The 24,255-nt window shown below is 43.1% G+C and overlaps 3 protein-coding genes and 2 long non-coding RNA genes across 11 annotated transcripts in view; 4 read left to right on the top strand and 1 right to left on the bottom strand.

Moving 5' to 3' along the window:
- The window catches only part of hoxa3a (homeobox A3a), a 29,422-nt gene extending 17,386 nt beyond the window's left edge, over positions 1-12,036 (top strand). For 3 of the 5 annotated variants that reach the window (XM_077548997.1, XM_077548998.1, XM_077549000.1), the window contains 3 exons: positions 4,208-4,250; positions 6,921-7,467; positions 10,476-12,036. In XM_077548997.1, the coding sequence (XP_077405123.1) occupies positions 7,038-7,467; positions 10,476-11,239 (1,194 nt within the window). In that variant the 5' untranslated portion in view covers positions 4,208-4,250; positions 6,921-7,037 and the 3' untranslated portion in view covers positions 11,240-12,036. Of the gene's footprint in view, positions 1-2,641; positions 2,818-4,207; positions 4,251-5,181; positions 5,632-6,920; positions 7,468-10,475 lie in introns of those variants that run through there. The other 2 variants (XM_077549001.1, XM_077548999.1) reach the window with 2 other exon arrangements.
- On the bottom strand, positions 1,162-6,669 carry LOC144037484 (uncharacterized). Its single transcript, XR_013288923.1, has 2 exons — positions 6,356-6,669; positions 1,162-1,634 (listed from the first exon to the last, which is right to left on the bottom strand). It is a non-coding gene; the product is annotated as an uncharacterized LOC144037484 (long non-coding RNA).
- Positions 12,037-13,286: 1,250 nt separating the features above from the next.
- LOC144037474 (homeobox protein Hox-A2a-like) lies at positions 13,287-16,532 on the top strand. Of its 2 annotated transcripts, XM_077549004.1 has the most exons (3): positions 13,289-13,489; positions 14,940-15,190; positions 15,560-16,532. In XM_077549004.1, exons 2-3 carry the CDS (start codon positions 15,097-15,099, stop codon positions 16,288-16,290), a joined length of 825 nt encoding a protein of 274 aa, XP_077405130.1. In that variant the 5' UTR covers positions 13,289-13,489; positions 14,940-15,096; the 3' UTR covers positions 16,291-16,532. The 2 variants fall into 2 exon arrangements, with proteins under 2 accessions (XP_077405129.1, XP_077405130.1); XM_077549003.1 differs by having other exon boundaries at positions 13,287-15,190.
- Positions 16,533-19,821: 3,289 nt separating this feature from the next.
- hoxa1a (homeobox A1a) lies at positions 19,822-21,920 on the top strand. The gene is made up of 2 exons (XM_077548838.1): positions 19,822-20,503; positions 21,185-21,920. Exons 1-2 carry the CDS (start codon positions 19,897-19,899, stop codon positions 21,562-21,564), a joined length of 987 nt encoding a protein of 328 aa, XP_077404964.1. The 5' UTR covers positions 19,822-19,896; the 3' UTR covers positions 21,565-21,920.
- Positions 21,921-22,396: 476 nt separating this feature from the next.
- Positions 22,397-24,255, top strand: part of LOC144037480 (uncharacterized) — a 70,105-nt gene continuing 68,246 nt past the window's right edge. For both annotated transcript variants that reach the window (XR_013288910.1, XR_013288912.1), the window contains exon 1: positions 22,397-22,528. This is a non-coding gene — a long non-coding RNA (uncharacterized LOC144037480). The remainder of the gene's footprint in view (positions 22,529-24,255) is intronic.

Below are 24,255 nucleotides of genomic sequence, written 5' to 3'. Positions count from 1 at the left end.
TAAATTGTCAAACGCCATTACAAGGCGACCTCAGCCAGCCTCAGTGCACCAGAGTGTGAGTTGGTCACTACCTGCTACATCCAAACAATGAAGGGTTCAACCAAGGGACACGGCCGACTCTGACCAATCACCGGCCCACAGCCCTTCTTGTGACCCCTGACCTCTCGACACATACAATGTTCAGACCATACATCAGTGCTGAGACCCCCGAGAGCCGTTTCTTTGCGTTGAAGATTGACCCCGAGACGGCACGGTAGAGGAAAAAAAGAAGAAGTGCCTTTTAAGGTGTGAACCTCGGCCATGAATTCATCCAAAGAGACACCCCAGTCAGTTTGGGACAAAGGGGGAGAAACGTGTTGCTTTTGTGCGAGACAACCAATGTTTTTGTAGTGATTAGTGGGCACGAATGGTATTTCTTTTTTGTAATTTTTGCGTGATGGTGCGTTTTTATGATTCATGTTCGCTCCACATGCAAAAAAAAAAAATGGCGTTGAGTGTGACTGACAGCAATTCTGCGCAGACTCCATGAAGAAGTCCAATTACAATCTCCGAGTCATTTGCCAATAGAGGTCACTTCCAATGTGCTGAAATTTTAATTTGGCTCGTTGAATAATGAATGGTCCGGGGTTAGAAATAGATGTGGAAATGCGACTTATTTTCATTTGAAGTGATCTCTTCAGGGCGTGAGTCACATCTCCTCTGCTCCACACTGACCGTCATGGCTTGTGAGTAGTTTGAAGACTTTATCGACCCTTTTGTAGCTAGGTGGAAATTTTAAACATTTATTATTTTAATATAAATTAGAATGGGGCTGTTACTTTGGTTATAAGCGATGTCTTTGAGTGTGACATCCTGTACATTGAATGAATCATGTTTCAGTAGTGAATAATGTTAATACAATATTTAAATTTAAGCTTGTGATTTCAATGAAGAATCGTGTATTTGACATTAGCAGTAGTATAAAAGGAACTGTAGCCAGGACAGCTCAAAATGAAAGGTCCATTGAAAAAGAAAACACAATGGACCAAAGTACCTTGTAAATCATTAACAGAGTCCCTCAGGGCTTAAGCTAGTTTGCTCGCTATTGCTAAAATAATCTGCTTACATTTTAAAATGTAAAATGCAAAATTTTCATTTTTCAAATTAAGAAAGAGACCAGCGTTGACGTTCAATTTTATTTAATAACATGCAAAAATAACCCCCACAATCAACTTCAGAAAGTCACTTTTAAGGCGTTCCATGTTTCATTATCGTTGATGTTTGCTTGCTATCATCCCTTTTAGTTGCCTGTAAAGAGCTGCATGTCAACATTGTGCAAAGATATGCTTCTTGTGCTGGCTATCGTCCAAATGGGTCTTTGAACTCATCCTCGCTGACATGATAAGAAGCTTCGGTTTGTGTAAACGACACCAAAAGCTCACCCTAAAAAGATGTACAGTAATGTTAACTAAGCTAGCTGCTAAAACGTGACAGAAATGCTAAATAGAAGACGTTACGTCCTCAAATAAGTCTGCACTTGAATCTCTTCAGTCCGGGTCACAGAAAAGTTCACGTAGAGTGATGAAAGGTGAGACAAAAAAAAAAAAAAAAACTCAGCCCGTCCACGCCAAGTAATCCTCGTGAAAGGATTCCATCTGTAATCACAGAAGAAAAAGCATTAAGGACACATACCGGTTAACAGCTCTCCCGTGCGTAAAATGTATGTTTGTTCCGTGCGTAAAAGTCAACTTCTCCCGTACTTTTACGCATTGTGAATTCCGCCGCTCGAGTTCCTGCCTTTTAAAAGTTTACCGCTCAAGTTTGGGAACACAAAAGGCAGGGCTCCGGCCGGGTGGTGGGAGTATGCAGGGCGGGGGGGGGGGGGGGGGGGGACGTTGTCCACGAGTGATTAATTGTTGTGGTGGGATTTTTCCACGCCCGCTTCTCGGTGTTGACTGAAAACAAGCGCCAAACGGTGCCGAGGAGAGAGAGAGAGCAAGGGAGAGAGAGAGAGAGGCTCTGCCGGCCATGTTGGCAACGTTTTGGTGCAGGTTCCGGGCGCCAGATAGTTCCCATGGCGCACGAGTGGCACACTCCGTGGGTGCTGGCAACCACCCAAATTCTCCTCCAAAAGTCGTTTTTTACACCCAATATGCAAAGTTTGCCTCTCAAGTGATTAGCATTATTTTGTGACTTGCCTCCAAATTGAACGCTACCGCTAAACGCCACCACAGAAAATGGGGGCGACACTGAGTCGATCTGAATGATCATCGCAATCCGGTTTGAATAATCTACTTTTAGCATTATAGAGAAAATGAATCAATTCATGAGCCCTTTAGAATTTCACCAAAGGAGGCCACGCGTGAAAACCCCAAACATGTGTGACATAATCCTCTTTTTAAAAAAAAAATTTTTTAATCACATCTCACTGTCTCCATTAATGATTCACAGGCTCAAATAAAAAGGATTTAAATTGACGTCGCGTCACGTGACGCCGCTCCATGTTATGGCTGCGCCGAGCAAACCGGAGCCCCGATGCGGCCATATGATGCTCATTATAACCCCACTTTCCACGAGGGGAGTCCTGGCTTGGTAGCTTGTGTTTATCGCGTGGGCAGGAGAACCAGGAAAAAAGGAAAAGAGGCGAAATCAAATAGGAGAAACGCTCTACTTTTATGCGTGTGTGTGCGTGCGTGTGTGAGTGGATGTAACGGCTGTCAAGGACGGATATGTTTTTCCACGCGGAGAGAGTCCGAGCTTTGGGAGGATGGATTTTATTTTGAGGCATTTCCGCCGATTGTTCGTTGCTGTGGTGAGTTATTGCAGCGTGAGGCACAGGTCAGTATTAAAGGGAGTTAGTTGGGCGAATTTGATATATTCGTACGATCATATTTAGACGTATTTGCAAATATAGGTCACGAGAGAAACACGGAGGCTATATCTCGTATTAGTCTATTTATGAGCCCTTGTTGGAGGAGATCGATGCATATCTCCAGTAGAAATTGAAATCATATTTTTAGTAAACAAAAAATAAAAATAAACAAAATTTCACATTTTCATGCGATTATTATTTTAAATGTTACAATAGAAACTCAAGCAAAAATTTCTCCAAAACGCTCGACTTGGTTTCCTAAGCGAATCGAATGTAGAATCCAAAAAGTAGGTGAACGCTGTGGGGTTGTGTGGTTCCAAGGGGGGAAAACGAGCCTATAATGGAAGACGGAGTGCCACGCAGGACGGCTCGGCCGCACTGAGGTCACGGCGCTCCGGCGTGATTTATGGGCGCGGGGACTTGGGGAAGATGGTGCTCGGCAGCTAATGACTATTCGATCCGTTTGTGGGAAAAATGCTTACCGGCCGAGAGGGAAACAACAAACAGCGTATTTGCATAAAGCTATTTTCATTTTCTTACTTGGATTACTAAACAGAGAGACAGCGAGATTTGACTCAATGTGGAAATATTAGTTTGCGATATTTGACATCCAGCATTAAAACTCTTTTGAGCCCATAGAGAACCAGTTTGAACCCATACTGGGAAATAAATTTAAAAAAAACCGCATATGGGTTATTCATTTATTTTAACCAATATTGCATTTTTAACCCAGATTGGGTTAGTTTTAACACATACGCATATTGGGTTATTTTTAACATTTTTTCCCTGTTCATGTTGGTCACTTTTAACCCACTATGGGCTATTTTAACCCATACTGGCCTATTTGGGGGCGAAAAACACTTACTGGGTTAATTTTAACCAATGTTGTTTTTCTAAACCTATTTTATTTACAGGCTATATCTTAAAACTGATTATTGGGTTGTTTTTAACCAATATATATCTTTTTACAATTTCAACCCATATTGGGCAATTTTTTGACACTACTGGATACTGGATTACTTGTTAAAAACGTATTGGCCTTTTTTTAACCACTATTGTAGTTTTGTTTTTAATCCATTGCTTCAGTTTTAATCCATATTGGGCTATTTTAACCTATACTGGGCTATTTCTTAATGTTGGGTACATTTTTGTAAACAATATTGTATTTTTCCAACCTATATTGCATAGGTTATTTTAAACCCAACAGGCTTAAGGAAACAATTTAGTCATCAAAAGGCTTTTATTATGGAATTCATATTCACGTCTTCAACTAAATGTGCCCATTTTTATGCAATACCTAATGAAATAATACCCTGCAGAAATATTGCACAACATAATTCCCCTTCTCCATTGCAGAAATCCAAGCCCATAAAGCCACCTCACACACGCGACTACACCGGTAAGTCTATATTCGTCTTTATTGATTTATCTCCTGATGGCTGCTTATTCAATTTTTTGAAAATAATAACTAGCACGCCCACCAAAGGCCTGACAGAAGCAGTGTGTGACTTTTCTTAGGATGTGCAACATGAGCAGGCCGGGAGCAATAATTCCTTCTCTTCCACTTGTCTGCGAGGTGTAATTTGTCACTATAAACGTGACGAGGAAGGCTCTTGGAGCGCTGCCTCGCTCCTTTCAAAAACCCATTTCTACTCCAGTCGTGTGCACGTGCGATACATATTTATATATTTTCTACATCTGTTTACCGGCCTTTTCCCTATCGGCTCACTCCTCACGCCGTTTTCTCCCCCACCTCGATGACTTTTAACCTCCTTTTACGCGCATTAAAAAGAGAGAGGAGAGGAATCAGCAGTTTGAACACAGCACAAAGAGGTCAATAATTAAGCCGAGGCGTCTTAAAAAAAAACCTCACGCGTGAATTTTTGGGCCCACGCGTAGCGTATTTTGGAGTTTTTTTCCCCTCTCGTAAAGCTGACAAGACGTTTTCCTTTCTCTTAAGAAAAAAAGACAACATTACCACGCAGAGGGATTCCCCCACGCTCTTCTGCTCACTTGATCATACATCCACTTTGGAGTGCTGATTTGAAATATTACATCCCAAGATGAAAAGGTTAATGATTAATGTCTATACAATTGCGCGTCTTGTTTAGCGTCCATTGTAAAGAAAGTAAATATAAAATATAAAAATGGACTTCTCGCTTAGTATTTGTGATTATGTTCTATTTCTCTCCCCCTTCTCTCTCTCTCTCTCTGTCTCTCTCTCTCTCTCTCTCCCTCATTTGCTTGGGTGAGGAGGAGGAGGCGAAGCAGCCACTTGATTTGAACTGCCTTTTCCAAGGCGCTACTTCATTTGCATAATTTTTCTTGTCTATGGTGTGACGCTGCGGTTCGGGCCAGTTCACTGGCGATCACGCAAGAGGTCCGGTCCAGCCTCGTATCCCCCACCGGCTGCGTGCATGGCTCTATTATTGCTCTGGAGAAGCATTGCTTCCAATGGCGTGGCGATAAATTCAGCCCTTGAAGCCAGATAAGATTTATCTCGCTGACCCGCCTGCTTTCGTAATCTCCATGTACACATCCACGTCGAGTGGGGAAGACACGAGAAGGGTGGAAGAAAGAAAGAAAGAAAAAAAGCAAGGGGGCTTCTCTCTCTCTCCTCGATTCTTCTTGTTGTGGTTGCCGCCTGCACGCATGGCGCTCGCTTCTGCAGCCCAGCCCTGCCTCCTCCTCAACTTTCCTCCGGATTACTACTTTGATCGATTTCGTCGCTGAATGAGAAAATATTGCTCGCTGCTCTGCATTGGTCGTCAGAGGTTAAGGTAAGCAGGCCAGGAATAGGCTGCCCCGGTTCTAAATGGCCGAGTTTGTGTGTCGCGAGCGGTGATTTATCACCGTATGACTTGGATCTCGGTTCAGGAAGAGTTCACACACTCGCAGATTTCTCTTAACGTAGAGCACTGCACGGCTGCGCGCTTGCAAGATCAAGCCTGCCTCCTACTCGCTCTTTTGGGATTAATGCACACTTTTGCCACACAATCTGTTTTAGGAGAAATCGGCCGAGTCTTCCGGCGCTGCAGATCCAGTCGAGATGATTACTTTTGCTTTAATTATTCGCTCGCTAGAGCTCATTTTCAGCAGATTTACCTGCTTGTCACGCAATATCGTTTTACTGCATTTTTATATAATAACCTTTTCAGTATTTAAAAAAATATATATTTTATATATAAAAAACATTTTTAATTAATGTGCACTAATGCTTGCTCGGCTTGAAAGCAAACACATGTAAAGTTGCATTTACCACTCATAATTTATTATTACAAAATAAATACATAAAATTCGTTTATTATTATTATTGTTATTATCATTATTATTATTATTATTATTAGCGATAATTTTTATTCGTGTGATATTAGGGCCCACTTAATGTCAAAATCGGATTAAAATCAAGGTAGCTCATACTATTCTCTTTTCTACGCTTTTTTTTATTCATTTTTATGACCATATGTGCTTTAAAATATAATAATACACTAATATTCAGGTTACCTTAATGGCTCGTAGTAGGCCCGGCAGCAATTCTGGCCGGTTTGTTCCGAGCTCGGTCCGGTCAGCCGCCAAGTCAACACCACCAGCCGCCATTATTATGGGTCAGGACAGCAAAAGTTCACATCGTGGTCCTAAAGATGCATCAATGTCCACCCGGTTTTTCTGGTTTTCCGAAGTTTTTATCTTTAAGGAAGGCACAGAAGGGAATGTGCTTGTTTACGCCTTGCAGTAAGTGGTTGAGAGAGGACAAAAAAGGATTCGTTTAATAATTACAACTCACAGTGAAATTCTGATTTTATTGTATTGCGCTTAATAATAAGAGTGTCTTAAAATGACATTCCCTTTCTTGTTAGGTCCCGTAATTGATTCGAACTGTTTCTGAGTGCATGTTGTTTAGCACAGATGGTAATAGAAGGTTGGCCGGTGCAAGCCAGAAGGTAAACGGCAATCGCGCGCACAAGCGCCGGGCCCAATCTCGCCTATAGTGCGCAGTGTCAGGCCTGCATTGAAAAGTAAGATGGATCGCCACCATTTCGTCTCCTCACAGTGCTTGTTGTAACCCCAGGTTCACCCGAGGAGGCCATTGGCGGAGAGGCGTCACGTGACCACGGGGTGCCAATGTTCTTCTACAAGGGTGTCAAGACCCTGTCACTTTGTGAAATAAATATTGGGAAACGGCGAGATGCAAAAGGCAACCTACTACGACAGCTCGGCAATTTACAGTGGCTACCCGTATCAAAGCGCAAATAGCTTCAGTTATGATGCCAATCAGGTCCAATATCCCCGCGCCTCTCATGTGGAAAGTGACTACCATCGACCCGCCTGCTCCCTGCAGTCTCCCGACGGCTCCGTGCAAGCTCCTCTGCACAAGCCGCCGGAGATGCAGGCGGAGAGCTGCGACGGCACGGCCAAGGCGCATCACCATCCCGAGGGCAGCCCTCCTCCTTCCCGCTCCCCTTCCGATACGGGCCACAACGCCAGCAACGGCAGCGGCCAGCCGAGCGCCAAGAGCGGCTCGCCGTCGTCGGGCGCCCGCGGCAAGCAGATCTTCCCCTGGATGAAGGAGTCCCGGCAGAACACCAAGCAGAAACCCGCAAATAGCGCCAGTTCAGGTACAACGCACACGCAAGCCGCACCGTGAAATTCGTGTCGGGAGTGTCGAGGAGGGAGGGGCGGGGGTGTCAAAACACACATCATATAATACTCCCACTGTGAAGGCCACAGCAAGTGGGGGGGATGTTCCCACTTCTTCCAATGTCACATAGAGGGAAATTTTACATGCGACTTCAGGAAGCAGGGAGGGGAATAATCAACACCTCTGAGTAGTTCTGTTAACGGCGTCCAAATTCGGTATGGGAAGGACTTGGGGGGGGGGGGTTAAAGGGCTACACCCCCCCACTTCACCGCACTAAATAAGGCCATGCTTTGGGGCTAAATCCCGCCATTTGCCTGCTTGCCCCGCAGATGACCTCTGCCTACTGTAAACATACACATGCACTGATCACATAGCGTCCCCACAGAGTCAACAAACATGCTAAACATGGGCCACTTGTCTCACTAAAGGAAAACCTTAGCAAATGAAGTGATGCCGAATTTGATAAGTTAGCACGCCATTATAATTTGGTGTCATGTATGACTCTGTCCTCCTATAAATTTACGAGCTATTAGTTCCTCAGTGGAGGTTATGTCATCTTACAGTCCCTCTGCTCCATGTTTGGCTCGACAGGTAGTAAAATTTACTATGTGCTGTTGGCCGCCTGCCACAAAAACTCCAAGTGTGCCTTGCTTTGCTGCAAGAAGGGGCAGGCTTATCTGTGAAGTTGTGCACACAATGAGAAATGTGCCTGAGGCATATGCTACCGTGTGAGAGGCGAGACAACCCTGAGTTGGATTTTCATGCATTGTGGTTCGCTACAGAGACTTTTTAGTGAAGAACTAGTTTTCATCACATTGGTGTAATTCTGTCTTTACAAGGACAATAAGTTGTGATTGACACTGACAGGCAGGTATTCGCTATTGTGGTTGTGGTAAATGTGTAGAACTGCATTACTTATGATATTTCTCCTGTCTCATGTTGCAAGGCAAAAAAACAAAAAAAAAGTCACAAGTGTCAAACCTGAGGCCCGGAGGGTCAGATCAGGCTCACCAAATAATTTTGTGGACCGGGGAAAGTGTCAAAAAGATACTACAGGGATACAATTAAGTGTCTGCTCACAGAAAAGTGATAATACAATATCAGAGAGAGAGAGAGGGGGGGGGGACAAGGTTTACTTTATTATCTTGACACTAGAAAAAATATGATGAATAATATTTTTTTAAGTGCAAAGGAATATTTTTGTTCCTTACTATTTTTTATTTCATTTTAGCAGCAAACAGATACAAGTATTTTTTGTTAACCAAAGCTTTTGTTAACTACTCTAGTACAGTATTGAAAATCAATACAAGTCTAAATGGATAGTATGATGAGGTGATTATAAGATTTTTACAGTCATCACGGCTGTCTGAGAAAAACCGCAACGTGGCCCACTCCGAAAATGAGTTTCACATATGTGATGTTTTGTATTTCTGCACCCATGCAAAGCACCTAATGTTGCCTCGATTCCTATGACAACGATGTATTGAAGCATGCTCCCGCTACAATATGATACAACCATAATAAATGTTATTTAATACCTTCTGACAGTATGACAATCAAATGGAGCATTTTTCTCTTTCAATCTTAAAACTACTTGGACAAAAATAACCCAATTTTGGTCATAAAATGGATTGACCTGCTACTTGAGTCAATTTGAGCCAACTTTGACCCAACTCTGCTTTGTACATGTCAAAAAGAATCCAAACATGGACCGATCCGCTACTTGGGTCAATTCGACCCAACTTTGAGTCAATAAATGGGTCTTTCAGCATAAAGCAACTCATAAATATTGGTTACTTGGGTCAATTTTTTTTTGTTATTTTGCATAAAACAATCCAGAACGTTGAGTCAAATTTGACCTATAAAGTGGATCGGTCCATTTTTGACCCATAAATGGGTTACTTTTGACCCATCTGTTTTTAGAGTGTATATAACAAAACAACATTTTTGGGTTGTTTTGTACAAAGAAATGGGTAAAAATTGACCCAAGTTAACGGTTTGCTCCCATTCTTTACCCAAATTGGGTTGTTTTTGACCCAGCAGTTTGGTTTAGATTGTACCCAAATTGTACACCCTACAAACTGCTGGGTAAAAAATACAAACAAACAAACAAAGCAAAAATAAATAAATAAAAAATTGGGTCAAAATTTTACCGGCCCACTACTTTGGCCAGTTTGGCCAACTTTGGGTTGCTTTGTATAAAACAACCCAAATATGGGTGTTGTTTTATACCCCAAAAAAATTGTGTTTTGTACAAAACAACCCAGAAAGGTAGATTAAATCGACTCAAGTAGCAGGTCAGTCCAGTTTTCGACCAGAATTGGGTTATTTTTGACCCAACTGTTTTAAGTGTGCATAGTAACTAAATGTGTTTGTTTGACTTGAACACCCTTAAAACTGCTGTGTCAAAATAAATAAATAAAGAACAATTCATTGCCACGCTACTTGGGTCAGTTTGACCCAACTTCAAGGTGTTTTTATCAAAACAACCCAATTAGAAAGTTGGGGCAAATTGACCCAAGTAGCACGTCGGGACGATTTTGGCCAAATTGGGTTGACTTTGAGTGCATTTGTTGGTTTGTACACCCTTAAAACAGCTGGGTAAAACATAACAATTGGGTCAAAAATTTCCCCGAGTTACTAATTTTGGAAGTTGTTGTGTACAAAAATTTGGGTTGAAAGTTGGGTCAAGTTGACCCAAGTAGCAGGTCGGCATAATGTTTTGTTTTCGTTTGTTTTTTTAAAAAACAAAATTGGGTTCTTTTTGACCCAGCCGTTCAATTGGAGGATATGTTGGCTGAAAAATGAAAATTTGCTGATGTCATAATGTCCACGCGTAACCAATGTTGTGGCCCGTGAGCGTATTTATCCAGTAAGCAAACACTCCTGTAGTTTTCTTATCTACTGTGTTCTGCTTTCACTCTCACTGTCCTGCCTGTAATGGATTACTGATTGACACCCTCCTCCTCCTCCATCCCCTCACAGTGGAGAGTTGCCCGGGAGACAAGAGTCCTCCTGGGTCGGCCGCTTCCAAAAGGGCCAGGACGGCTTACACCAGCGCCCAGCTTGTGGAGCTGGAGAAGGAGTTCCACTTCAACCGCTACCTTTGCAGGCCTCGGAGGGTGGAGATGGCCAACCTGCTCAACCTGACAGAGAGACAGATCAAAATCTGGTTCCAGAACCGCAGGATGAAATACAAGAAGGATCAGAAGGGTGTGGGGATGATGCCTTCCCCTGGGGGGCAGTCCCCTCGCAGTCCAGTGGGCCCCCCTTCCGGTGGAGGATACCTCAGCTCTATGCATTCTCTCGTGAACAGTGTTTCTTACGAGTCCCACGAGTCGCCTACATCTTACAATAAGAATCATCAAAACACGTACGGCATGGCGACGTCATACCCCGCCGCCGGTCTGAACAACTCCCACAAGAGGTATCCCGACTCGGCCACGCCCGAGTATGACGCGCACCCCCTACAGGGAGGCAACTACGGCACTCACATGCAGGGCAGCCCCGTTTATGTCGGCGGAGGTTACGTGGAACCCATGGCCAACTCCGGGGCTTCCGTTTTCGGCCTCACGCACCTCCCGCACCCCCCGCACCCGCCGTCCTCCAACATGGACTACAACGGAGCAATCACGATGGGCAACAGTCAGCATCACGGCGTGTGTGATCCCACGCCCACGTACACAGACCTTACACCGCAATACTCTCAGGGAAGAATCCAGGAGGCGCCCAAACTGACTCATCTGTAGCGGTGCACGGCGCAGTCCGTATCACTCCGCCCATTGTCTTGTAGCCACCTCCGGACCGCGTCACCGTCTTTTGTTTGTGTGCCTCCACACTGCGTCTACCTTTGTCTCTTTTTTGCCTTCTTTTTTTTTCTTTAGGTTCCCTTTAGTTGACGATGTGTGAAGTAGCGTATAGGATAAATAATCTTTTTTTTTTCCTTCTTAAAAAGACATTTCTGAAGGCTCGAGGAGGACGTCGAGCGAGCCAAGGCCTATTTAATCTATTTTAAGTGTTTTTCAAATTCAAACAGGGTATTACGAAAACATGTTATTCGATTTTTTTATGTGAACTTATTTATCCGCATTTGAAGTTATTTTTTTGAAATGCATTTTGTTGCACTTGTGAAAGGATCCGTGGCATACGTGAAAGAAATGCATTTGTCAAAATAAGGGTCACGAGCTTATAAGGATGCAACCTTTGCTTGGAATTTCTGATGTTATTTATTTTTTGTTTAGTGTTAAAAGTAGTCCTGGTATTATTTGACACCCTTGCGGGAAGCTCGGTGGTTCAAGTCACCCCCAACCCCAAACTCCCATTTTCAACCCACGTCATACTATTTCCACCCTTCTTCTTCGATGAGACATTTTGTTTTTATTTTTATTTTCTCACAGAATGTAAAATCAATCAGTCGACGCAATAAGGGTGGAAAGAAGGATATTTTAGTCATTTCTTTATTGAACAGAATTAAAACACAAGACAAACATTTTCATACATTCCATGCTGCTCCAGTTCGAAGAAGTAAATAAAACAATTGAAATACTTTCCAAGCATATTTGTTTTAATTTAGACAAATTAATATAAGAATGCACATCATTTGTGTTTTTTATTTTTTTAAGCATGTAGTAAACATAATTATCTGCATTCGCCAAGGAAAATAGTGCGTTAAAAAAACAACCCCAAAAATAAATACGCAGTAAATTTGCCATTGATATCGTTCAGCATTACATGCAGCCCCCCCAAAAAAAGCTGCGTAATTTATTTCCTTCTCTTCCTGATGAGACGTGAAGAAAACTCTCGGGTGGCCTTCTTCTTCCCTCCTCTCATCTCATCTGCGGGGCACATCCATAATAATAAAAATGTCAGGCACCGGACCCTTGTGCAGCCCCTGCAAGTAGACAACAATCTAAATGAGAAATCGTTTGAAAACTAATGTCCCTGAATATGTTTTGAGTCGGTCAAATGTGGTCAGAGAGGATACTAGCTCCACGTGAATTTGTATTGGCTTGTTTATCTCATTATTCAGCAAAATGCACGTAAAAGTCCAAATGTCTTTAAATGCATCGTTAGGGTGATGAGGACATTAAATTATCGTGGGAATTTGTTTTCAGCTTTCAAAGGGCAAAAAAACGAATAGGATTCAGACAAAAACAGCAACAAATAAAAATCTTATCAATTTGAGTGTTTATTTAAAAATAAATCTTAGTTCTCGACTAGCAAAATTTAAAGAAGATGAAATGCATTATCACAATTGCTTCAACAAAACAATATTTACTCGTTCTTTTTTTTTTTTTTATCCTCCATAATGTAGTCCCCCCGAAAATCATTTCCAATCTGAATATGATTGATATAACAGGGCATTAGTATCCATGACATATGGTTAGCAGGGAGACCTGGAACAATTGAACCATGGTGTGTCGAAGCTGGACTTCTACATTCGCACAAGCCACTGATCTGACCCATATGTGTCACTTAAGCTGCATTTAAAACAAAAAGTATCAAACTAAGCCATGTATTGCAGTATAGTCACATCCGTGGGAAAGTTGTGTTAAATCACTGTTGCAATGTGTGTAGGCTCAGGGAAAAAAAGCCTCCTCCCACACTTTTCCTTATACACAAAGCCTGTGCCTGATTCCAATTTTCCCTATGGCAACCTTCCGCAAACAAACTGCTTCGATGTGTACAAAAATATCTCCATGTAAGTGCGTAAATTCCCGTTAGCGATAAGAGATCAAATCCAGGTGAATGCATTTTTGATACTCACCCGTGGTGCGTTCACTGCCTCCCCCTGCAAGGAAATACGCACTCGCCTGGTCCGATTCTTATTTATCTTTTAAAACATCCCTCCAGCGACAGCTCGGGCTAGAAGCAGCAGAAAATGGTTCTAATCTGAGTGACCAGTGTTTCTCGCCGCTTCCTGGCTGCATTTGATCCGGGGGAGAGTTAGAAGCCTTAAATGTGTTGTGAGGGCACCGAGCTGTCAGACCTTTTGGCGAGTAAGATTGATCGCGTGCAGGCTTCCAGCACTCTTTGTTTGGTATATAAGCAACAAACTGAGAGAGAACCTATACCACTTCTTCCTCTCTCTTACTCACCAAGTCGTACTTTTATTTTCTTAAACATATATCACGGTGTGTTTAAGGGGGTGGAAACATTCCCATAAATGTGGCTTTCACAGATGACTTTGGAACGACAATAAAGCAAAGTCGCAGCAGGGGAGAGACGTTCACTAATAACGCAGCAAATTATTCGTTTTTAATGTTTATTACAAACCATTATGGTCATTAGTTAGCTTGAATGCACACTGTAGACGCTTTTTTGCGTTTAAGCCCTGTAAAAGAGCTAATAGTGTAAACAAAAATTAGGCTAGCATCGAAAACTGATGTTAGCCATCGAACTATGCTAACCTCGTGCGTAAACATAGCAAATATCGTGAGGCTAATAACATAACTGCCTAACTCTTCTTCTTCTTTTTTTGTCAAAGTCATATTTTTGCAGGAAATTACTGGATAGATGTTGAAAAAAAAATCCCATCTCAAAAAAATAAAGAAGAATTATTTTATTAGCCAGACGAAATGCAGGTTAATATATTATTTTGTGTTCAAATGTGAGTGCGCACATTTATGAGATTTACGTCAAACTAACAACAAACTAATATTATCTTGCTCAAGGGCCTAAAAGTGGCACTAATTATTTCATCTATAGTGGTCTGTTTTTTTTTATTTTAATTATTATTATTGCTGCTCATCCTCATGTATTTCTCTTTCGTCATGCAGGATTCTCTGAAGAAGTCTTAATAGCACTTTTGGGGTATATGTTGCATGTGTGTGCGTGTGCGCGCGTGTGTTGGGGGGCGTTCTCGCCTGACATCCTCAAACAATACGAGAAAGAGGAGTGCACGAATCCGCGCGGGGTCCTTCCCTGTAATAGTGAGTCGGCCATTCTTAAAAACACTTTTTTTTTCCTCGAGCGGGGGTCTCTTCTCTTAGTGGTACGCAGTCGTGAGGAGAAAGATGTAAATAAAAGTGGCACAGCTGAGCGAGGCGGCAGCAAGCAAGCAAGAAGACTTTTTGGATCAATCAGGCAGTCAGTGGCTTCTTTTGATTAAAGCCCAAATTGTCATTGGGCAGAGGTAATCATGTGACAGGCCACTCGGTCCAATTTCAACCTTGTCTCCATGAATTCAATAGTTTCATAGTAGCTCGGTCCCCACACGGCCGTAATCACAGAAATAGGAAGAGGAAGCCATCACAGGACATTTTTTGAATGATTTTCGTCTTCGCGTGGCCATTGAGGTCGTCGACAATAACGCGTGCAAACTTTCCTGGGCTCGTAGGGAGAGGAGATGAATTACGAATTCGAGCGAGAGAGCGGATTTATCAATAGTCAGCCGTCGCTTGCTGAGTGCCTGACATCTTTCCCCCCTGTCGCTGATTCATTTCAAAGTTCATCAATCAAGAGCTCGACACTGATTCCTCCTCCCTTCGAGCAGACCATCCCCAGCCTCAACCCGGGCAGCCATCCGCGCCACGGCCGCCCGAGACACAGCCCCGACGGATGCAGCCCGCTGCCCACCGCCTCGCTGCCTCCCGAGTACCCGTGGATGCGGGAGAAGAAAGCCTCCAAGCGGAACCACCTGCCCACGACCACCGCTACCACTTTATCCACGAATGGACCCGTCTGCTTCTCCCCAAAAGGTGGGTGATTTAATTATATTATTTTTAATGAGGGGGGAGGGGGATTTATTATATCGTATAATATCGTTAAAAATGCGATATTAGTATTTTAGACAGAGCTTCGGGAGGAAATGAGAAAAAGTTTGCTTAAAGTTTGCTGATTTATTCTCCTAGTCACACTTTTGATGTGTGACAGTAATGAAGAGTGATGGAGTTCTGCAGCATTCATTAGTGTCTCACTTTGTTTGGAGCATTTTTACGTCCAAAACGGACGAGCCATTATCAATTTAAAAAAAAGAAGTAAATATCTTCGGGTGCCATTTTTTTTTTTGTGTGTGTGTGAGTGTGCTCAAGCCTGCCTTATGTAACGGTTCTGTCCCGGTTCTCCAGGCTCGCCTGAGGCCGCAGAAGGCGGAGGGCTAAGCGGAGGCTCCCGCCGACTCAGGACGGCGTACACCAACACGCAACTACTCGAGCTGGAGAAGGAATTCCACTTCAACAAGTATCTGTGCCGACCCAGGAGGGTAGAGATCGCGGCCCTGCTCGACCTGACCGAGCGGCAGGTCAAAGTGTGGTTCCAGAACCGGCGCATGAAGCACAAGCGGCAGACGCAGAGCAAGGAGAACCACAACGGGGACGCGGGCAAGGGTCCCGGCGGCGGGGAGGACGGGATGCACAGCGACGAAGACGACGAAGGGCCCCAGTACGAGCAAAGCGGGGCCCTGCTGGAGAGAGACACTTTCTCCTTTCACAACAACAATCTGGAATCCGCGCAGCAGGTCCACAATAGCAGCTCCGTGAGCTTTGCCGCTGCGCCGCTGAACAGCAATGAGAAAAATCTGAAACATTTTCCCAACCCGTCACCCACTGTTCTGGGCTGCGTGTCAACAATGGGCCCCGGCTCGGCATCTGTGCCGGACAATGGCGACAGTCCCCCAGCTTTGGATGTTTCTATACACGACTTCCAAGCTTTCTCGTCGGATTCCTGCCTGCAACTCTCCGACGCTGCCTCGCCGAGCTTGTCAGAATCCCTGGACAGTCCCGTGGACATTTCTGCGGACACTTTCTATTTTTTCTCGGAATCTCTAACAACAATCGACCTGCAGAATCTCAACTATTAACACAAATCAATCCGACTATAGTCTGTTTATTCGGCACACATTTTGTGGGACGGTAAGGATGAAGAAATCACGGAGGACTGTAACTACCATAACGAATTGATTTTTTTTGGAGTGGAAATTATTTTGGGTGTGTGTGAAAATTCAACAATATCCGGCCTGTATGGAAACTGGGCATTTTTATTTTTGTATAGCTTCCAATGTCTTGACTATTTTTGTTAGAATACAAAATAACTTGCTACAAATATGTTGTTTTGTGTTTTGAGTCTTATTCTATTGACAGAGCGATTATTGACGTTTTATTAATTCTCGTAAAAAAAAATACGCGGGATGTTAAAAATACTATGCAAATTGAACAACAGGTTGGTAATGAATATAAATAACCTAGCAGGCGCTAATGTGTGACGGTTTAAATTTAGAGATTTAAAAAATACAAATAGACAGACAAAATGGGTTCTAACTTTTCTTTCCCCCCGAAGCCTTTATCAAATTGAATGCAGCAGTATTTTGATTTTGCATGGCCAAGCTCTTGACACGGTGCATGCTGCAAGCAAGCAGCCGAGCCATGTTTGCCTCCAGGACCTCATAAATCACCGCGGTGGCATGAATGGGACGAACATTAAGGAGCCCAATTGTGACTTAATGTTCACAAATACAAGCCCACTTACATTTTCGTACGGGTTTCCCCCGATATCTTAGCTTAGAGGGGGCCGAGTCTCTCCACGCGTTGGCAATGATTCATTTTTATGGCCTGTTTAAACAGGCTGGCTTCTCCTGCAGCGGCTCGCATGAGTTGCATGTCTGTGCAGGCTGCGCGGCTCAAATTCAAAACAGACCGCTAGTATAATTTACGTGCTCCCATTTGCATTATTTTATTATAGTAACGATTATTTTCAGTGCAGGATTATTTGGTAAAGCCGTCAGGTGAAATATTGGGATTCGATATGATGATTATGAATAGCTTTGCTCTATTGCTTTGCACTTGAGTTGACTTATGGGAATCGTGTAATAGCCCACTTTGGTTCAATAACTGGATGTAACTTTGTGTGTCAAATCAACAACTACCAGTTGCACCGATCGATTTAATAACACGCGAGCTACAAACAGCTCATCGGTGGCCAGAAAAAAAAAATAACCGAGTGAGTATGTGCTCTCTTTGTGTGTTTAAAACAGATGTAGAGTGGGTAAAAACAACATGGCGGTGGGGGAGCCCTGCAGTATTGGTGTCCATAACCAAATCATTCCGAGACAACGCGTCTTTTCTGTGCACACATGTGCTCACACAAAGAGCACAGAGAGCTGCGTGGCCTGCTGGTGGCTGGCTCCACTGACATGCACCATTCTCCGCGCCCACGCATGCACTCTGCTGCAGATGGGATGTCACAGGGGAGGGGGAAGGGAAGGCGAGAGTATTGACTACCACTTAGGCTTGCTTACAAGTTCGCATCATGCATTTGAGGTCCTCTTGAAAAAAAAAAAAACATATACAGTATGTATAGGCCTGTACAGTATGGGTATATGTATACGTATATTAGGAGCGTTCCAATCAGGATTTTATGCTGTCGATTCATTAGTGAGATCAACCGATACTGGTTCCAAGACTGATCACATGGATTAGCCGCACATTTTCCCAATTTTAGAGCTGCTTACATAATGATTGTTTTAGGAATTGATTATCCATCGATTATTTTTTTCAATTAATTGATTAATCACATTTAAAATCACACACATATTTTATCCAAACGTCCATCCATTGTATTTGAAATGCACAAACATTATCCAGTTTTTTTAAATTTTATATTTGTAACAGTGCAGTGTTGCGTAAAGGGCGAGGGGGCGCTATACTGCAAAATACGAGCTGCCGGTAATCGTTTTTTTGTGATCGGAAATGGAAGATATTGATCAACATATGCCGATCACTTACTTTTCTATGGAAATAAGCCGATCATGATTGATAGTGTATACGTATACTGGTTGTATGCATGTGTGTATATGCATGTGTGTGCATATGCAAATATGTATACATATGTAAACATATAAATAACTCAGCAGCTGTGCTTGTTACAACCAAAATTATGAATCTATTGTCACATGAATACTATATTATGGATAAAAAATGAACCGATCCACTTTATGGGTCAATTCGACCCAACTTTCTGGGTTGTTTTATACAAAATGACCCAATTTTTTGATCCAATAAAGGATGTGATCAAATTTTTATGAGTTGTTTTACACTAAAAGACCCATTTCTTGACTCAAAGTTGGGTCAAATTGACACAAGTAGAGCATCGGCCCATTTTTTTTACCCATAGTGTAATACAAAGAAAGTGCAATATTATATGACTCGTGGTTTATTAGTTTGTGCAGGTGCAATTCGACTACTAAATCAATGAGAAATATAAATACTTTATCAAATTGAGCCAATTTACATTCTACTCCATGTCCTCAGACATTTGTGGCTAAATGGTGATAGAAAATAATAATTTTAGGTGTAATTCCACATTTGACCACTAATGGCGCTCAACCATTCGAATGATTCTCTCATGCGCCCCTCCCTTCCTTCTCCCTCCTCTTTTTCTTCCCCCCCCCTCCTTCCGCTTCAGTAAAGAGCTTGCCCTCCGGTCTGCTCCCACTCCCACTCACTCCCATGCACTCTCTCTTCCCACCGCACAATCTCCCATTAATTTATTTCCCCAGCAGCTTTATTTGATGAACTTTTTAACAGGGTAATCAACCCGCAGGCTACGCGCGAGCTGCACCGCCGCTGGCCACGCATTATCACATCATTTGATCACGGCGTATAATGAATACACACACCGTGTAAGTTAAGTCAGAGTTGACCCTGAGAGGAAACTGAATTAATGGCATATTCTATTAGTACATCTCGTAGTTTCTTTCACCTTACAGCAACGCTGATACGCAGATAAATGTGACCCTAATGAGGAAACAAAGTCATATAGAAACAACATTATCCTCCACTGGCTTCTTTTGGGTGTCAATGGAGTGAAACATTTGCCCTCTGTGCCCCGCTGTGACAATATTTGCTGAGTAAATCCCTCGCAGTGTTAAAGCGTGAAACATTTGGCATCGGAATGGGACACTGATAGCCTCGGGCAGTGACACAAATTGAGACATTCATCCATCCTGAAGAAAATAGTTCCACTATTTAATGACATCATGCACGATCGCTTCCCCTAAAAAAAGACTTGTACCTGAGGTCAGAGTTCACGCATCCGCCTTGGCTTCCACAGAGCATCCCCGTGCATGCGACCCCGTCCGCCGTCCGCCACCGTCTGCCGCCCAGCGTTCATTGTTTGCTCGGCCAACGCACGAGTGCGTGATGCGTCACCTTGATCGACGAGCGGCTGGAATTTAAATAGCCACTCAAACAGCAATCTGTCAGCGGCTGAGAGGATAAGCTCAAGTGTCTCACTGGCTGACCCCGACCCACGTGACCACGCCCGTTCATTGATATCGGTCAGCTGCCCCCTCCTTCACCTTCCTCCTGATATCAGAGTATAGGTAAATGTTGGCACGGTCACTCGGGGGGTAAGAGAGGAGAGATCAGAGGTGCTCCAGGCGCTCCCTGCTTGGGTCCAATATGCCACAATGAGCACTTTCTTAGATTATTCGGTAGTGGGCAGCGAGGGTGGGTCGTGTTCCGTGAGAGCTTTCCACCCGGATCACGGGATTACAACTTTCCAGTCGTGCGCCGTGACGGTGAACAACTGCGGCGCGGATGACCGTTTCATGGCGAACAGGGCTTCCCCGGACGACACCCACCACCACCCCCACCAGCACCAGCAGCCGGGCTCCTACCAGCCCCCCGCGGGGAACCTGGGGCTCGCTTACGGCTCCGGCTACGGCTCGCAAAGTTTCTGCGCGTCCTACAACCATTACGCGCTCAACCAGGAAGTAGACGCCACCGCGGGTTTCCCACAGTGCGGCCCGCTGGTGTACTCGGGTAACCTTTCCACGTCAGTGGTGGCGCAGCATCGCCAGGGTTACAGTGCGGCCCCTTTGGGTCAGTTGCAGTATGCCCACCCGGCCTACGGAGGCGGGCACGAGCAAGTCACCCCATTTCCAGGGTGCTCGAACCCTCTGTCCCCTCTGCATGCGGCACACCTGGACGGATGCTGCTCCCCTCTGTCGGAGGGAGCCTCCAATGCACAGACCTTCGATTGGATGAAAGTCAAGAGGAATCCCCCCAAAACAGGTGGGTCACTTATCTCATTAGATACACTCTAAAAACGGTTGGGTCAAAATTAATCCAAATTGGGTAAAAAATGGACCGATGCAATTTTTTCACCCGCAAAGCAACCTATTTTTTGGGCTTGTTTTGGGGTTCATTTGTTTGACCCAACTTTTGGGGTTAATTATATAACCCAACAGAATTTTAGTCAAATGTGAACCGACCCAACTTTTTGAATTGTTTTAGTCAAAGCGTTGGGTTGAATTAAATAATAACTCACAAAGCAACCCGGTTTTGTTGGATTGTTTTGTGGGTTATTTAATTTACCCCAAAAGATGGGTCAAACAAATAACCAAAACAACAATTGAACTGGGTGAAAAATGAACCGAACGAACTTTTTGAAATATGTAACCCAAAAAGTTCGTAAAAATTAAATTAATAACACACAAAGATGCCCAATTTTTGGGTTATTTTGTGGATTATTTAAAGCCAAAAAGTTGAGTTGGTCCCTTTTTCACCAAATTTGGGTTATTTTTGACCCAACTGTTTTTAGAGTTCATCTCCAAACTACACTTCACATAATTAGTTAAGGATGTCATGTTATGATGCAGGTTAATTGCCGAGGTCTACCTTATGTAACGTCCTATGAGAGCAAATTGTGCCTTCAAAATTCCCATGGTGTTTTTTTTCTTTTTTTGCCTTTAGGGAGGTCAGGTGACTACGGCTACGGAAGTCAGCCCAACACTGTGCGGACCAACTTCACCACCAAGCAGCTAACCGAGCTAGAGAAGGAGTTCCACTTCAATAAGTATCTGACCCGAGCGCGGCGCGTGGAGATCGCAGCCACGCTGCAGCTGAATGAGACTCAGGTGAAAATCTGGTTCCAGAACCGTAGGATGAAGCAGAAGAAGCGCGAAAAAGAAGGGCTGCTCCCGGTCAAGGTCGTGCCCTCTGACCCCGGCGAGCGCCTTCAAGAGAAAATGGACGACGTGGCGTCAGAGAAGTCGGTTTCGGCTCCTTCCACCCCCTCCCCTCCTTCTTCCGCGGGGTCCTCCACCGGGGCTGACCCTTACTGCTCCAATTAAGAGCCATTTGCCTCGTTCGCAATTAACTTTGGACATTTTTGAGGAATTCGTGCACTTTTTGACATGTAAGCAAAATGGACCGTGTGGGCTGTAATTGTCTTTTCTATCTTGTATTCATGTAACTGTCCAGAAAATGTGCAGTATTCACTTCTTTGGACCTGACATCAAATGTGCCAAAGTCACAACAATCATCATAATCCACATCTTTGCGCACATTGTGTGAAAGTCTTGTGCAGAAGTTGCATGGTGCGTTCACGTGTTATCGGGATGCTGAGTTTTATCAGTTGGACCTGACACGTGCTGCAGGCTTATGTGTTTGTATATTTAACCAAACACCTCAAACGTTTACGGGTCAGTCATACGGATGATTAAAGTGAGATTACCTCTTACTAGTTTCACGTGGTGTTAATTTTTAATGCACAATGACGTCACATTTGTGGTTTAAGCCATGCGCGCTCCCGTGAGAGGTAATGACATTATTTTGCTGTCATTCGCGATGACAACCTTATTGGAGACGCAAAAATAAGCAGTATTGATCCAAACATGGAGGTTAGGATATCGACGAGGATGTAGCCCCACTGGCCCTGTCAGCGTCTGCTCCTCAGCGCCCAAACTTGCGTGAAAGTGTCATCAACCGCGCCAATAGGGACAAGAGGGTCGGTGAAAAGTTGCAGAGGCGCTCACGTCATCCTTTTTAAAACTAATTGAAAGTGAGATTTCGTCTGCTGCTACTATGGTTGCTTCTTTATTTTCTTCTTTTCTATGCGTCCTTTATCTTCCCCCTCGCTTTCCCCTATAACTGTTTTAATTCCTGGCGTGCAGCATGCGAGTCCATCCTACCATAAAAGGGCAAAAACCGCCCGAAGAAGCATGATTAATGAGCGCAGTTCACCTGAACCTGGATCCACCTGCAGGATCGGCTCCCTTGGAGCTGTGAGGACCTGCAGCCAAAACACGCAAGACTGTAAGTTCCGCTGTCTTTTCTAATTGCCTTTTTAAAACTGTTTTCAAATATCCCATTTATGCAGTTTTCACATGCATATATTGTTTGTGAAAAATAAATGCTTGAAAAACAACATATTGTCTTTTAACCACGTTGTTTAATGGCCTTATTTAATTTGAATAACGGTCTGGAAAAGTTGATCATAAATGTATCAAATAATGTATTGTTATTATTATATAATAATTAATATGATAATTATTTTAAAAAAATGTTTAGAACGGTAGGCACCATTTCAAGAATGATAATATTATTAACCGTGTTTGCTTTAAATGTACGTGTCATATTGGTAAGGAAATACTTTTTAAAAATAGACATTTGACAATGCAATCTATTTTTTTAAATCTAAAAGTTTCCCCATTGTGGACCTCTATCTTGTTTTATTTTTATTGTTATTTTTTTGAACTACCGAACGAATTAGTCATTTACGAAATTTGTTAGAATTTTTTTAGGAGTCAAAATATGTTTGGAAATATGCAGTATATGTTTTTATCTAAATTAAAACTAGTAACACAATTTATATCAGCAGCGTCAAATTGCCTACCCTCCAGATTAGGTCTCTTTTTGCAAACATCCCTCATTCGCGTCGTTGAAACTTGGCAAACGAATAAATAGCTGAGATTTCAAGTTTATTTTTAAATGAGAAATAAAATAAAATAACTATTATCGTTAAAATAAAGTGTTTACAAATACAAACAAATAGGCCATGGGTAATTGAAGTTGAACGTTACCATTAGTCCAGCCATTTTCTTAACCCCTTATTCCACACAAGGGTCACGGGGGTGCTGGAGCCTATTCCAGCTGGCATCGGGAGTAGGCCGGGTACACCCTGAACTGGTTGCCAGCCAATCCAGGCGTTACCATTAGTGATTAAAAAAATTAAAACTATTCTGAAACGACTTAAAAAAAAAAAGTTTAGGCCTCACTGACTTAATTCTCTTCGGGTTCCCTGTGGAGCCAAGTGAGTGAATTGGAAAAGGCATGGAAACGCAGCTGACCCCCAAAAGAAAGCCTCGGGTCATCCCACGGTCAAACTTCGAGTTTGTTGTCACAGCACACACACACACACGCACACACACTCAGGCCCAAACAACAGACCACACTGGTCAAACAAGCACCTGAACAACAAGTCACAGTCCACCTCCGAGGACCTGTTTGACCAAAACACCACAGCGGACTGCATGTGAGCTAGCTGTCCCACAGAAACATTCTTTTAGTTGCACTTCCACAACATGACTGATGCGGCCGATGGTTCCCATTAGGGTCCACGAATAAACACTTGGACGATGACAGATGAACCATTAAAGTCTTTGAGGAGGACTGATTAAAGGTTGACTTGCCCTGTTTTCGATGGAAATGTCTTTAAGACGCAACATTGATGTGGTTTGAACTCCAAGTAGACATTTGGTAAAATATCAAATAAGAAAATAATTAAAAACAAAACAAAAACAAAAACATTTGACTATAGCATTTTTCAGCATGGTGTAGATTACAATTTATTTCTGGATCGCCAGAAGATTTTAACTTTTAAAACATGTTGAAATAAAGACATTTGGCTAAAATTTGAAATGAAATAGGCGTTTGTTATATAATGTAAAAAAAATAAAATAATTGCAGCTATGTGTTTATTTTATTTTAATGCATTTCAAATCAAAAACATTTTTACAAAGATATGTATTTGAAAACTGAAA

The sequence above is a fragment of the Vanacampus margaritifer genome, chromosome 17 (genome assembly GCF_051991255.1).
Source record: "Vanacampus margaritifer isolate UIUO_Vmar chromosome 17, RoL_Vmar_1.0, whole genome shotgun sequence".
NCBI classification, from domain to species: domain Eukaryota; kingdom Metazoa; phylum Chordata; class Actinopteri; order Syngnathiformes; family Syngnathidae; genus Vanacampus; species Vanacampus margaritifer.
Note: the sequence above shows the minus strand (reverse complement) of the source record. Positions and strands in the feature narration are given on the sequence as shown.